Here is a 14,613-nt window from a genome sequence, read left to right as displayed (position 1 = left end):
GCTGTAGTCCACTGTAGGTTATCCAGTCCACCCAGTTTAACCAACCTCATTTACGGTAACCAGTCCATCCCTCTGAACTCATGTTCCCACAAGGCCTCAGTTCTCCAAGACCTGCTGGAACTCCTCCTGGCAACAAGATCCCATTTCTAACCACATGGAACTGGAACCACAACTGAACCAATCACAGGTCCAAAGATCATGGCATATGAATATTTATGAGCATCTGATGAGACTATTGGCCAAGCTCCTGTATGCTAATTCTCTCTTGCCTGGTCCCCTCGACACTGCCACAGGATTAGTCAAAGCAAGCTTGTCTCCTAGTAACCAGTCTAGCAAGGTCTCACCAGTTAATATGAGGAGCTAGGACATGCAAACTAGGAAGTAGGAGATAAAATGGGGGAGATATTGGACACATTTCTATTATATACACGTAAACTAAGATTACATGTCAAATATGATCGCACCAATATTGTTCACGGTGACCCCACGCCTCACAACATGCAGGATTCCTCCATCTCAGCTTCCATTTTTCCCTCCCTTCCCTCTTCCTCCCCTCTCACCCTCCCTTCTCTGTACCCTCCCTCCCTCTCGTATCCTCATCACTGTACAGTAGAGTTAGTGGGTGTGAGATGGAGATTAGGACTGACATTGATTATACATGAAGCTGTTGACCTCCTGCACGTCTCCTCGGTGCCAGCGTGCCCGATGTGTCTGGCATGACGCTAGCCGAGATGCGAGGCCTCTTCAGTTTCCATCACACATGTAAGCCCTCATCACACAGTCACAGACGAGAGAGCTCTAACCCCTCCCTGGAACGCGAGACACAAGCAGCGGCAAGAGATCCGGAAAGGACGGGCGGTGTTGGAAAACAATCATTGTGTCGCTGGATTTCTGACCGTGTGTTTTGCGCACAATGGGGAGGAGGAGGTGAACGGGGGAGGATGGGGCGAGAGGAGTGGTGGGAGGAGGGAGAGCGAGAGGAGAGACGGCGAGGGGGAGATGTGCGGGGTGGGGAGGAGAGCTGTGACTGCGTGATTACAAGGGAGAGGCTCGACTCGTTAGCTCTGTTTGTTCTCTGCTTCATTCGGCTGTTTGTGGAGACGGAGGAGAGGGGGAGAGGAGAGGAGGGGGAGCAGAGAGGAGGGGAGAGGAAAGGAGGGGAGATGACAGAAGCGAGGACCAGGGAGGGGAAGGGAGGAGAGGAGAGGAGAAGAGGGGAAAGGAAAGTAGAGAGGAGAGGAGTGAAGCCAGGGGAGGGGAAGGTAAGAGAGGAGAAGAGGGGAAAGGAAGGTAGAGAGGAGAGGAGTGAAGCCAGGGGAGGGGAAGGTAAGAGAGGAGAAGAGGGGAAAGGAAGGTGAAGAGGAGAGTGGAGGAGAACTGAAAGAAGAGAGGACAACAGTTGAGAGAGGAGGAGAGAGAAAACAAGATGTGTAGTGGAGTTTCTCAGAGGAAAGACCAGCAGATTTGATAAAACAGATAAAGATGTCATTATCTATTATGGAGAGCTCTAACCATATAAGCTGATCTCCAGGAGAGAGATGAGTGCTACCATTGATCCTGCTGATCGTGGCTTTATCACACCACCCTAGGCCAGGCTACCAGCAGACTCAGAGGTGTGTGTGTGTGTGTGCTCCTGTACAAGGTCCATGTTTGTGTGCGCCTGTTGGTGCTTGTGTGTTTGTATGTTTGTGTGTGTGTGGTCAATGTTTGTGTGTTTTTGATCTATTTTGAGACATCAACCTCCCTCCTCCCCACTACCCTCGCACTCACACATCAACCAATTAATAGTATCCTAGCAACCACAGTCAATATGTCTCTTAGCAACACCGTTTGCAATAAGTAGAAATTATATCAGGGCAAGGCTTTCCATCCAAAAATAGAAATAGAATTTACCCCTTCTCTCTCTCCAGACCTCTCTCTCTCGTTCCCTCTTTATCCCTCTCTCTATACCTCTCTCTATATACTGTATATATATATACACGTCTCCCTCTCTCCAGACCTCTCTCTCTATACCTCTCTCTCTCGTTCCCTCTTTCTCCCTCTCTCTATACCTCTCCCTCTCTCGTTCCCTCTTTTTCCCTCTCTCTATATATACCTCTCTCTCTATACCTCTCTCTCACTATATACCTCTCCTTCTCTCCAGACCTCTCCATCTCTATACCTCTCTCTCACTATATACCTCTCCTTCTCTCCAGACCTCTCCATCTCTACACCTCTCTCTCTATACCTCTATCTCTATACATACTTCTCCCTCTCTCCAGACCTCATTATCTCGATACCTGTCTCTCTCAAACACAGATGCACAGTCATTCCCTGCTTCCTCTGTCATGCTCTGAATGCAGTCCGTTTTCTCTGATTCTGTGCTGCTGTCAGCCTGCTATAACTCTGTAATTTAGTTGTGACCCACTCAGCAGTTCAGACTCAACAGAACCAAACAGAGCAGTAATAAAGCAGAACACAACAGTACATAGCCGAACAGAACAGAGCAGAACAAAAGACGAATGAACAGAGCAAAACTGAACAGAAAAGAACAGAACAGAACATAGCAGAACAGAGCTGTACAGAACAGTACAGAACATAGCAGAACAGTACAGAACACTGCAGAGCAAGATCAAGATTCTGCAGGGCTCTTGTCTCTGTTACCACTAATGCACAGCTGTTTCCCTGCAGACCAGTGGTCAGCCTACCTTCCATTAGATCACACACACACACACACACATACCCACCCAGTCACAAATACAAACACGCACGCACACACACCAGACACACACAAATGCACAGGTAGATACAAATACTATGACACACACACACTAACTCTGGGAGTGTGTGTTTTGCATCTCTAGTCTAGCAAACTTGCCAGCTCTTAACCAGTAGCATCAGCCGCAGGAGTGCATAGAGTGTTGCTGTGGCGATGGCTGCTGGCCAGTTTGAACTGGGATCAAAACTCCCCTGGCCCACTGGAACAACGCCAGAACACAGACTTAGGGAGTGATCCGATCTGGTTTAGCTCAGTCCAGTATGATGTGGTCAGATCTGGTTCAGTCCGGTCTGGTCCTGTCAGGTCTGGTCGGGTCCTGTCCTGTCTAGTTTGGTCAGGTACAATATGTAATATCGGGACCTTTTAAAGCAAACACAATCAAGAATATAAGATACACCTGTTTACTTGATCACATCACTTAAGCGTCTTTAAGGCCCACCTCCCAGGAGAGGTTGCCCCCGGACCCTGTATTCCTCCTGACCCCTCACATTTGTTATTATTTTTCACGTTCCTTGAGGAACACTGAACATTCAAAAACATTTGCATAATACAATTCCTGCTGGAGAGGCTTCCGAGACTAAAGTCTGAAGAAGGAAGGAGATTCCTTTCATCATTTCTCTCCTCTCCTTCTCTATCTCTCTTTCCTGTCTCTCTCTTTCTTCTCTCTCTCTCCTGACTCTTTCTCTCTCTTCTGTCTCTCTCTCACCCCCCCCCCCCAGGTGTACGAGCGAGGGAGCAACGTGGAGCAGTTTGTCACCCGTTTCCTGTTGAAGGAGTCAGCCAATCAGATTCAGTCCCTGCTCAACTCCGTGGAGAGTGCTGTGGATGCGATTGACGAGCAGCACAGCCACTCAGGGTGAGGCTGGGAGCGTGTGGGCGGGCTTTGCAGGGCTGGGTGTCTGATGGTGTGTGAAACAGACTCTGTCAGTCTTCTGCTGGAGATGTTCCAGCGATGTGCCTCCTCTGGTTAATCTCATTGTCCCTCAGCCACACACAGACGCATGCTCACCTTCTCCCTCTCTCCCTCTATCCCTCTCTCCTTCTCTCCCTCTCTCCCCCTCTTTTTTCCCCTCTCTCCCTCCCTCTCTCCCTCTCTCCTTTCCCTCTCTCCCTCTCTCCTTTCCCCTCTCTCCCTCTCTCCCTCTCTCCCTCTCTCCCCCTCTTCTTTCCCCTCTCTCCCTCCCTCTCTCCCTCTCTCCCTCTCTCCCTCTCTCCTTTCCCTCTCTCCCTCTCTCCTTTCCCCTCTCTCCTCTCCCTCTCTCTTCTCTCCATCTCTCCCTCCCTCCCTCCCTCCCTCCCTCCCTCTCTCCTTTCCCCTCTCTCCCTCCCTCCCTCTCTCCCTCTCTCCTTTCCCCTCTCTCCCTCTCTCCTTTCCCTCTCTCCCCCTCTTCTTTCCCTCTCTCCCTCTCTCCTCTCCCTCTCTCTTCTCTCCATCTCTCCATCTCTCCCTCCCTCCCTCCCTCCCTCCCTCCTCTCTCCTCCCTCCAGGCCTCAGCGAGCCAAGGTGAGTCCCAGGGTTCCAGAGAAGCGGAATGAGAACCCTGTCGTCCCTGACTACCCGCCTAACAACAGAGTCAACACCAGGGAGACCGTCAGGAACGTCAACACTGCCACAGGTGAGAGACCTCATCACACACACACACACACCTACACAAACAGACACCCACGCACACATGCACACACGCACACACACACATCTACCTTGGTGTAGATGATCAGCAGATCATTGGGGTGATCCATGCCTCTGTGCTGTGTAATGAAGGTGATCTATCAGATGGAGTCTGAGTCCTGTCGTTCCCTGGGGCTGGGAGCAGGCTGTGGGGGGCATGATAGGGGGGAGGTGGGGGGAGGACGGTGTTGCAGGGGTAATGAGGCAGGCTCTGGGGGGCCTCAGACTCTCTCTGTCAGCTGAAACACTGATTAGCTTGCAGTATCACTCACTCTGAATAGCAACCTGACGCCCTGTTCCTCACGGCCTGTCAGATTTATACCCTATTATAGAGCACACCCCTCCATCTATCAGCCTGCTGCTGCCCCACCTATCACCAAGAAGAGAGGATGGGAGAATGGGAGGACGAGGGGAGGAGAGCAGAGGGGAGGGAAGGGGAGGAGGGGAAGAGATGAGAAAAGAGGAGAGGAGGGGAGGAGAGAGGAGGAGAAGAGAGGAGAGAGTAGAGCAGGAGGACAGGATGGGATGGGAGGAGAAGAGAGGAGAGAGTAGAGCAGGAGCAGGAGGAGGGGAGAGCTCTTTCTCTTTTCTGACAGCGATTTAGTGGCACAGATTGACGCCAACGATTCCCCTTTGAAGTTGAGTAGTGTTGTGTCTCTCATTCTCTCCTCCATCTTCCTCTGTGTTTAACGGAGACAGTCTATCCTTATACTTGTCACCTTGAGTAGTACACCCACAGCAACCATTAGCATGCTCTACACTTGCCGTCATAAAAACACTAAACTAGAGCAACTCATGAAGTTGAGTGTGGTTGAAACCCAGGTCCAATACAGCATTGTAGGTGAAAAAGGAAGAGGAGGTTTGATTGGTAGCTGGTTGTTATGGTCACCAGTAAGGACTGGGGAGCTTGTAACACTAGTTGGGATCGACCGTCTTTATAGAACTGACACTATTGGTTAGTCCTACACCCCATCTTTCTCCTGTCACTGATGTTTTCTGTCATTCATGTTTACTTGAGCAGTCTCCTGTCTTCTCTGCATCCTGTCAGCTAGATCATCCCCCAGCTCAGAGCACAGAATGCCTCATCTGAGAAAGAGAGAGAGAGAGAGAGAGAGAGAGAGAGAGAGAGAGAGAGAGAGAGAGAGAGAGAGAGAGAGAGAGGGAGAGAGAGAGAGAGAGAGAGAGAGAGACAGAGAGAGATTGCAAGACACGGAGAGAGAGTGCAAGACAGAGTGAGAGAGAGACATAGAGGCATAGAGAGAGAGAGTGCAAGACAGAGAGAAAGAGAGAGATGTATGAAACAGAAGTATGAAAGACCAATCTGTAAATAAGTTCTTCATACGTACACGTCAGTGTTGGTAGTCTTGGTGACAGCTTCAGTGCCAGGTTGATGTAGAGTCGTGAGCTGGTAAGTTGCAGGAAAGTACTGTAGTGGCCGAGAGCGCGATTGGAATTCTGTTTTCTCAGATCTCATATGATAAGTTCAAACATGAGCTGCTCTCTGCAGCATGTACCAGGGTCGGATATAAAATTTGATGTTTAGTTATCAGAAAAAGATCCTGGAAGACATTCTGTCTCTTAATGAGCGTTCATTGTTCAACATTACCTGAGGCTAAGGTATATTGCAGTTTGATCAAAAATGCTGTGTGTGTAGCAGTGTGTGGTAAATGTGTGTCTGTGTGTAGCAGTGTGTAGTTAATGTGTGCATGTAGCAGTGTGTAGTTAATTTGTGCATGTAGCAGTGTATAGTTAAGGTTTCTGGATGTCTGTGTGTGTGTGCAGCAGTGTGTAATTAATGTGTGTGTGTGTGTGTGTGTGCCATATGCTAACCAGTGTGTAGAGTGTGCCATATGCTAACCAGCCTGCAGAGACAGAACGTCTAGCTTCTGTCGAACATCTCTCACATTAGAACCTTCTAACCCACCAGTGGTTCCAAACATCTCCATGGTTTCGCCTCACGAACTAACTGCAAAAAGGGGCGGGGGCAAGTTCTAATTGGCTGAGAAGCTTGAGAGGAGGAGAGGCTTAAACCTGATTTAATTGGCCTGCTGGGACTTCCAATCAGATACTCCCTCACTGCTGTCACACACTGAGGTTATGTCACACACACACACACACACATATTTACACACACAAATTGGCGTGTCACATATTGACACGCCAATTTTTTACTCTGTATTAGGTTCATACTGTTTTGTGAAGTTTACATTTCAGCTTCTTTGAACGAGCATTCATTTCCATAAACAGATTTAATTGCCTGCTTTATTGGCCTTGTTTGGAAGACTCTTCATAAAACATTAATCTTGCTTGAAAATACGAGGGAGAGAGGGACAGAGAGAAAGCTGAATGTTCACACAGAGATGTTCCTGGTGTGTAGTGTCTGTTTTAGCTCTTGGCTGTCCCCTGTAGATTCTCTTGAGAATCGTTTTTGACTGGAACTTTTTAAATGAATTCATAGGTTTTAGTGACTGTGGGATGTTCTAGACACATTAAGATTAATCTATAAGAAAATCTAATTAAAAAAAGCTTGTTATTGTGTCCTAGACTAGGCTTAATCTGTGTCTAATGGCTATGCAACAAAAAATATAAATAATAACGCTCGTGGGCCGGTCTGCATTTCAAAGTCCTGGGCCGTTTTTCAGTCCCAGTCCAGACATGTATAAGCCTGTGTTGTGTGTAACTAGAACCTTGTGTTGTGTGTGACTAGAACCCTGTGTTGTGTGTGACTAGAACCCTGTGTTGTGTGTGACTAGAACCCTGTGTTGTGTGTGACTAGAACCCTGTGTTGTGTGTAACTAGAACCCTGTGTTGTGTGTAACTAGAACCCTTTGTTGTGTGTGACTAGAACCCTGTGTTGTGTGTGACTAGAACCCTGTGTTGTGTGTGACTAGAACCCTGTGTTGTGTGTGACTACAACCCTGTGTTGTGTGTAACTAGAACCCTGTGTTGTGTGTGACTAGAACCCTGTGTTGTGTGTAACTAGAACCCTGTGTTGTGTGTGACTAGAACCCTGTGTTGTGTGTGACTAGAACCCTGTGTTGTGTGTAACTAGAACCCTGTGTTGTGTGTGACTAGAACCCTGTGTTGTGTGTAACTAGAACCCTGTGTTGTGTGTGACTAGAACCCTGTGTTGTGTGTAACTAGAACCCTGTGTTGTGTGTAAATGAAACCCTGTGTTGTGCTGCTCAGCAGGGGTCGTGGAGGTGAGGAAAGAAGGTCTGGAAGTTCAGATCAATCGCCTGGCTGAGCTCATTGGTCGCCTGGAGACCAAGGTAAGATGTCCACATGCCCCTCCACCCCTTCCAACACCCTGTCTCACCCACCCCCTCCAGCACCCTGTCTCACCCACCCCCTCCATCCCCTGCACCACCCTGTCTCACCCCCACCCCCTCCAACACCCTGTCTCACCCACCCCCTCCACCCCCTGCACCACCCTGTCTCACCCCCACCCCCTCCACCCCCTCCAACACCCTGTCTCACCCACCCCCTCCAACACCCTGTCTCACCCACCCCCTCCACCCCCTGCACCACCCTGTCTCACCCCCACCCCCTCCACCCCCTCCAACACCCTGTCTCACCCACCCCCTCCACCATCCTGTCTCACCCACCCCCTCCACCTCCCTCCAAGACCCTGTCTCACCCCCACCCCCTCCAACACCCTGTCTCACTAATCCCCTCCACCACCCTGTCTCACCCACCCCCTCCACCCTCTGCACCACCCTGTCTCACCCCCACCCCCTCCAACACCCTGTCTCACTAATCCCCTCCACCACCCCGTCTCACCCCCACCCCCTCCAAAACTCTGTCTCACCCTCCTTCCACCCCCCTATCTCACTCCCACCGCCTCCCCCACCCCCCATAAACCCATTGCTTGTTCACCTGGTCTCCATAGCAACAACGCTATCGAGAACGTCTTATTGAAAGTGCCGTGATTCCTCGTCTCTTACTTGGTATTAGCGCTGGGGAACGGAGATCAGAACTGTAGCATTAGGAATGTGGGTGTGACCCCGTGAAGACATTCTGGTCCCCCCTGTCTACCGGCTAACAGCAGACAGGCTGCCTCTCTCCACCCCAGCACTCCTCTGTCTCTCTCTCTCTCTCTCTCTCCCCTTCTCTTCTCCTCTTCTCCCCTCACCACTTCACTCCCCCTCTCCTCTACCCGCTCTCCTCCGTCTCCCCTCTCCTTGTTTCTCCATAAGGAGAGGGGGAGCCGTGAGGGTGGTCAGTGGAAGGGAAGGAAAGAGACGAAGAAAGCAATTATAAAGGCCTGACATCTTATCCTCATAACAATGAGAAGACGTCGCCCTCTTTCTTACACCCTCCTGCCAAAACTTCCTTCTCCCCTGCGCCCTCCACAACTTTCTCTGCCACTTTCTATCTTTCCTCTTGTCTACCTTCTTCTTTTTCTTTCTCCACCTTTCTTGCCCTCCCCTTCTCCCCCTGTCTCTTTCCAGTGCTTGCGTCGTGTGGCCAGTGAGCATGTTAGACTAATGCAGTCCCTGGTGAAGCCTTTGTCAGTCACTCTGAGAACTGCTCTAAGAATAGACCCTTTCTGTACGCCCGGGGTAAAGCGAGGGAGAGGGAGCGACACCACGACAGAGAGAGAGATGCAAGAGAAAACAGAGAGGAACACCAAAGTGGAAGAATAGAGACCAGTCGCCCTGCAGAGAGACAAATTGGCAGAGGAAGAGAGAGAGGGGAAGAGAGGAAGAGAGAGAGAGAGAGAGAGAGAGAGAGAGAGAGAGAGAGAGAGAGAGAGAGAGAGAGAGAGAGAGAGAGAGAGAGAGAGAGAGAGAGAGAGAGAGAGAGAGAGAGAGAGAGAGAGAGAGAGAGAGAGAGAGAGAGAGAGAGAGAGAAAGAGAGGAGAGAGAGAGAGAGAGAGAGAGAGAGAGAGAGAGAGAGAGAGAGAGAGAGGAAGAGAGAGAGAGAGAGAGAGAGAGAGAGAGAGAGAGAGAGAGAGAGAGAGAGAGAGAGAGAGAGAGAGAGAGAGAGCGAGAGAGAGGAAGAGAGAGCAGGAAGGGAGAGTAGAAACACTATCACACCAGAGCAGGAGGAAGGTGAAGGGAAGAAGAGCAGAGCCTCATAGCTTCTCACTAGCTTTTGAACATCTGTGGGGTTTTACGAATGACGTGTAGCCTCAGCCAATCCCTCGCATAAGAGAGGCCATCCTATAGATACAGGAACCTATAGACCTATAAACAGGTGATTTTATAGATCTAAGGTAAGGTAATCCTATTGACAGATGATCAATTAGACATATTATCCTATAGACCTATAGACAGGTCCTATAGGCCTGTTCCTATAGACCTGTAGACAGGTGATCCACTAGACAGGTGATCCACTGGACAGGTGAATTGTTAGACTGGTGAAATATAGGCAGGTGAACCTATATTCTGGGAGGAAGTGATCTAAACCAGACATACACGTATACTCCAGTCCAGCACAGCAGTCTGTTGAGCGAGTCTGAGTGTGTGCTTGTGTGTACGTGTAGCGTGTAGACTCATCTGTTTGCATGTTTGCGTGTGTGTGTGTGTATTCTCGTTCCAGACAATGTGGTTTGACCTGCATCAGAGGCTAACAGACACAGATGCAACCACCAGCGCAGTAAGTAGATCCTCACCCTCTCTCCCTTACCCTCTCACTCTCACCCCCTCAGCCTCTCTCCCTCACCCTCACCCTCTCACCCCCTCACCTTCACCCTCACTCCCTCATCCTCACTGTCACCCTCTCACTCTCACTTCCTCACCCTCTCTACCTTGCTCTCTCCTCCTTTACCTCACCACACCTCCTCACCTTCACTCTCTCCCTCACTCCTCCCTCTCCACCTGGTCTCCTCTGCTCACCTCACCTCCCCCTATCTCTCCTCTCCTCTGCTCACCTCACCTCCCCCTATCTCTCCTCTCTTCTCCTCTCCTCTCCTCTCCTCACCTCCCTCTATCTCTCCTCTCCTCCTCTCCTCTGCTCACCTCTCCTCACCTCCCCCTATCTCTCCTCTTCTCCTCTCTTCTCTTCTCCTCTCCTCTCCTCTCCACTCCTCACCTCCCCCTATCTCTCCTCTTCTCCTCTCTTCTCCTCTCTTCTCCTCTCCTCACCTCTCCTCACCTCCCCCTATCTCTCCTCTTCTCCTCTCCTCTTCTCCTCTCCTCTTCTCCTCTCCTCTCCTCTCCTCTGCTCTGCTCACCTCACCACTCTCCTCTCCTACATGCTGTACATTACAGTACATTTCTCCAGACACTGTTTTTTTTAGAGAGGTAAAGACTAGTACAGCTCACTGGCTTCTGTCAGTACAACCACCAGGCCATGAAGAATGGAGGGAGACAGATTGAGGGAGGGAAGGAGTAAGAGAGAGAGAAAGAGAAATCTGGGGAATTCAGGAACGTCTGGGGCTGAGAGGGGCTGCTGTACTGCAGAGCAGCAGAGAGCGAGTCGGCATCTTTCACCAACTCCCCATTTGCTCTGTCCGATCTCTCTCTCTTTCTTTCTCTCTCTCTCTCTCTCTCTCTCTCTCTCTCTCTCTCTCTCTCTCTCTCTCTCTCTCTCAACTTCCTCTGTCTTTCTCTCTCTCTCTCACCTCTCTCTCTCTTTCTCTCTCTCTCTCTCTCTCTCACCCACTCTCTCTTTCTCTCTGTCTCTCACCCTTTCTCTCTCTCACCCTCTCTTCCCCCTCACCATCACTCTCTCTCTCATCTTCTCTATCCCTCTCTCTTATTCCCTCCTTCCCTCTCTCTCCCTCTCTGTCTCTCCCCCCCCTCTCTCTCTCCCCCTTCTCTCTCTCCCTCGCTCTCTCTCTCTCTGGCTCACTCTCTCTCTCTCTCTCTCTCTCTCTCTCTATCTCTCTCTCTCTCGCCCCTCACCATCGCTGCAGAGAAACACTGTGTATGCAAATGACCTGGATGTAGGAGAGACCCAGCTCAGTCTCATGCCAGAGCGAGAGAGGAGGATGGAAGGAGGACAGAGAGAGGGGAGGAACAGAGGGGGATGGGGAGAGGGGTGAAAAGGGGGGAAGGGTGAGGGAGGGAGGCGGGTGAGAGGAGGTGGGGTTGAAACAGAGAAGGAAGCTAGGGCACATGGGGGGTATTCCCCAGTTTCCATGGAAACGGTGTTATGATGTGATCCCCCTCTGAGTTCTCCCCTACCCTCTCTCCTGTGATGTGCCCCTGGAGCAACATGATCCACACAGACACACACGCACACATACACACGCGCACACGCACACATATGCACACACGCACCCACACATGCACTCACGCAAACACAAAACATGCAAACACATGAGTAATGAATGTACAGTTCTGCACATGGAGTGTGGTATGCATGTTTCATAGTGATGTCCTCACTCTGTGTAAATCACAGTGAAGGGGAAAGAGGGAGAGATTTGTGCACCGTGTGTTCGCCTTAGCAATACTTGAAATAGTTCTCCACACGCAAATAAAACACTTGAAATAAAATAAAATATGACAGGGCCTGGGGGAGGCAGAGATAGAGAGAGAACACAGAAACATGCTCCCACACAGAAAGTGACACATACAGTCACTCCCACTTTATAGTGTCATCTTCACAGCAGGGAAAGGAATTGATTTGTGCCGTCACTCACACTGATACAAGGCTCCAGATATACACACACTCACACTCACCTACCCTCACACACACACTCACCTACACACACACACACTCACACACACACTCACCTACCCTCACACACACACTCACCTACACACACACAATGATTTGTTCTAAGGCAGCATGGGTAATGTAGTGTGTGTGTGATTGAGTTTGTAGTGCATTAGCAGGCTGGCTCTGGAGACGAGCGGGGGTTTAGCTGTCAGGCGCTCGCTTGCAGTGGCTCTGGACGTGGCTATACGCTGGGGTGGTTTTAGAGAGAACGTTACTGCAGCAGACTGGAGCAGTGTAAACCCTGGAGTAGTTCATCAGACCAGACTCCATACTGGAGACACAGCAGATACAGAGCATTAGAGTTAGTTACCGCGGTAACAACATCATCACCTCCACATCCATCACACTGACGTCTGAACAGGACCACAGAGCGCTGGGAGATCACGTCTGGGTATCTCCAATAACCGTCATTTCAGATCGTAAAGAGGATCTTTCTCTCCCTCCCTCCATCCCTTCTGTCTCCCCAGTCCTTGTTCCTGATTCGCCAGGAGATGGTGGTTACCCAGAAGCACCTGGGAGAGTACTGTGAGGCGCTGAAACAGTATCTGAAGAACGTGTCGGCCCAGAAAGACTGCTTCCAGTAAGATTCCTCCTTCCACCTGTCTGGGGGGGGGGGGGGGGACTAAAGCTGAAAAGGATTAGTTGTCCCCTAATCCATGGGAATCTATCATAGACCAAAACTACAGTAACTCTACCTGTGTGTGTGTGTGTGTGTGTGTGTGTGTCTGCTTGTGTAAGTATGTATGTGTGTGGGTGTGTGGTGTGTCTGTGTGTGTGTTTGTGTATGTGTGTGTGTGTTTGTGAAGGGGGGGGTGAAGGATAGAAGGAGGGAAGGAATGGAGAGAGCTGGTAAATAATTGATCACTAAGGAGTTGCTCCGTGTCTGCTCCTGAATGGGCCATTACTCTCTCCTTCTCTTCTCTCTTTCTCTCCCCTTGATCTCTCTTTCCCTCGCCCTGATCTCCTGTCCCTCGCCCTGATGTCTCTTTCCCCTCTCTCTCTGCTCTCTGTAAATATTTTGTTTCTTTCCTGGACATGCCATAGACACACCAGCAATCATACATCAACACAAGCAGTGTCAATGCAACATCAGTCCATCTGAGCTCAAATGTCAAACTACTGCCCTCTTGTGGAGTTGATACACAACCTAATCTCTCTTTTCACCTCCCCCCCACTTCTCCCCCACCCTGCCCTACTGTACTCTCCCTCCTCCCTCACCCCCAAACCCTGTACCCCCTCCCTCCTCCCTCCTCCCTCACCCCTCACCCCAACCCCCCCCCCCCCCACACACACACACACACACACACACATCCTCTGCAGTGTGACAGCGGTGCGTCTGCCAGACGGACTGTCCTTCGTTGTCTATGAATTCTGGGATGGAGAGGAGGAGTGGAAGAGGTGAGTTTCCTCCCGATCGACCACTCAGCAGGGGGGCAGAGCGTGGGGAGGGGGAGGGGGTTAGTTATGTCACCATGTCACCAGTTCATGGAGGGGGAGTGCTTGGAGTGTGTGTGACTGTGTGTGTGTGTGTGTGTGTGACAGTATGTGTGACAGTGTGTGTGTGTGTGTGTGTGACTGTGTGTGTGTGTGTGTGTGTGTGTAGCTAATGCCTTCTCTGTCTACCCCAGGCACCTCCAGTCTGGGCCCACAAAGGCATTCCAGCATGTGAAGGTGGACACATTGTGTCAGCCTGAAGCTGTGTCTACTGTAGCTGTGCCAGGTGGGAAACACACACTTCCGCTCAAACACACACATCACAACACATACACACACAAACATCCCATACACACACATCACGTACACACATTACATACACGCACACACAGCTGGAGCCATCGGCAGAGATGAGAGTCGGTACAGATAGATAGCAAAATGTAGAAATATGTCTAACCACCACCCTCTTCTCTTCTCTCCTCGGTTTTCCCTTCTACTCTCTCCTCTCCTCTGTTTTCCTCTCTCCTCTCCTCTCCTTTCTTCTCTATCTCCTGCAGCCGCCTGGTGCAGTCTGAACAGAGACTGATGAGGGGCGTGGCCGAAAGCCATACCCCCCCACACACCTCCCCCCAACCCCTCCCCCTCATGCCTCTCACCCCCCCTCCACCCTGCCCCCACCCCTCTGTAAGTTAATGTTTACACAGTAGCAAATGAAAGATGTCGATTGCAGTGAATATTGAGCGGCAGGATTATCTCCATACATCCTCACAATGTAGCAGTCACCTTGTGTTTTAATTCACAATGGAACAGGGATTTGTAGCAGTTGACCAAAGGTTCGATTTCCCTTGGAGCGTAACCTTGCGGTCAATCTGTGCTGGTCAAATTGCTCCATGTAGCGGTCACCTAATGGTCAAGTGGACCATGGAGCAGCTACTTTATAGTCAATCTGTATCCTGTAGCGGTCATCTAATGGTCAAGTTCTCCATGTAGCGGTTATCTAATGGTCAATTGCTCCATGTAGCGATTCCCTTATGGTCAACAAAAAAGAAAATTGACCTGCATGTCACCCTGTCTGATT

The 14,613-nt window shown here is 50.4% G+C and overlaps 1 protein-coding gene across 2 annotated transcripts in view; it reads left to right on the top strand.

The window, feature by feature from the left end:
- necab2 (N-terminal EF-hand calcium binding protein 2) overlaps positions 1-14,121 on the top strand; it is a 30,649-nt gene extending 16,528 nt beyond the window's left edge. The window contains exons 6-13 of one of the 2 annotated variants that reach the window (XM_084672677.1): positions 3,478-3,614; positions 4,247-4,374; positions 7,620-7,699; positions 9,975-10,031; positions 12,569-12,681; positions 13,422-13,499; positions 13,730-13,821; positions 14,093-14,121. In XM_084672677.1, the coding sequence (XP_084528803.1) occupies positions 3,478-3,614; positions 4,247-4,374; positions 7,620-7,699; positions 9,975-10,031; positions 12,569-12,681; positions 13,422-13,499; positions 13,730-13,821; positions 14,093-14,121 (714 nt within the window). Of the gene's footprint in view, positions 1-3,477; positions 3,615-4,246; positions 4,375-7,616; positions 7,700-9,974; positions 10,032-12,568; positions 12,682-13,421; positions 13,500-13,729; positions 13,822-14,092 lie in introns of both variants that reach the window. The other variant, XM_084672676.1, reaches the window with a different exon arrangement.
- The last annotated feature ends 492 nt before the right edge of the window (positions 14,122-14,613 follow it).

The sequence above is a fragment of the Hypomesus nipponensis genome, chromosome 14, assembly GCF_054491055.1.
Source record: "Hypomesus nipponensis isolate SF chromosome 14, ASM5449105v1, whole genome shotgun sequence".
NCBI lineage: Eukaryota > Metazoa > Chordata > Actinopteri > Osmeriformes > Osmeridae > Hypomesus > Hypomesus nipponensis.
The sequence above is the reverse complement of the archived record's forward strand: the minus strand, read 5'-3'. Positions and strand labels throughout refer to the sequence as shown.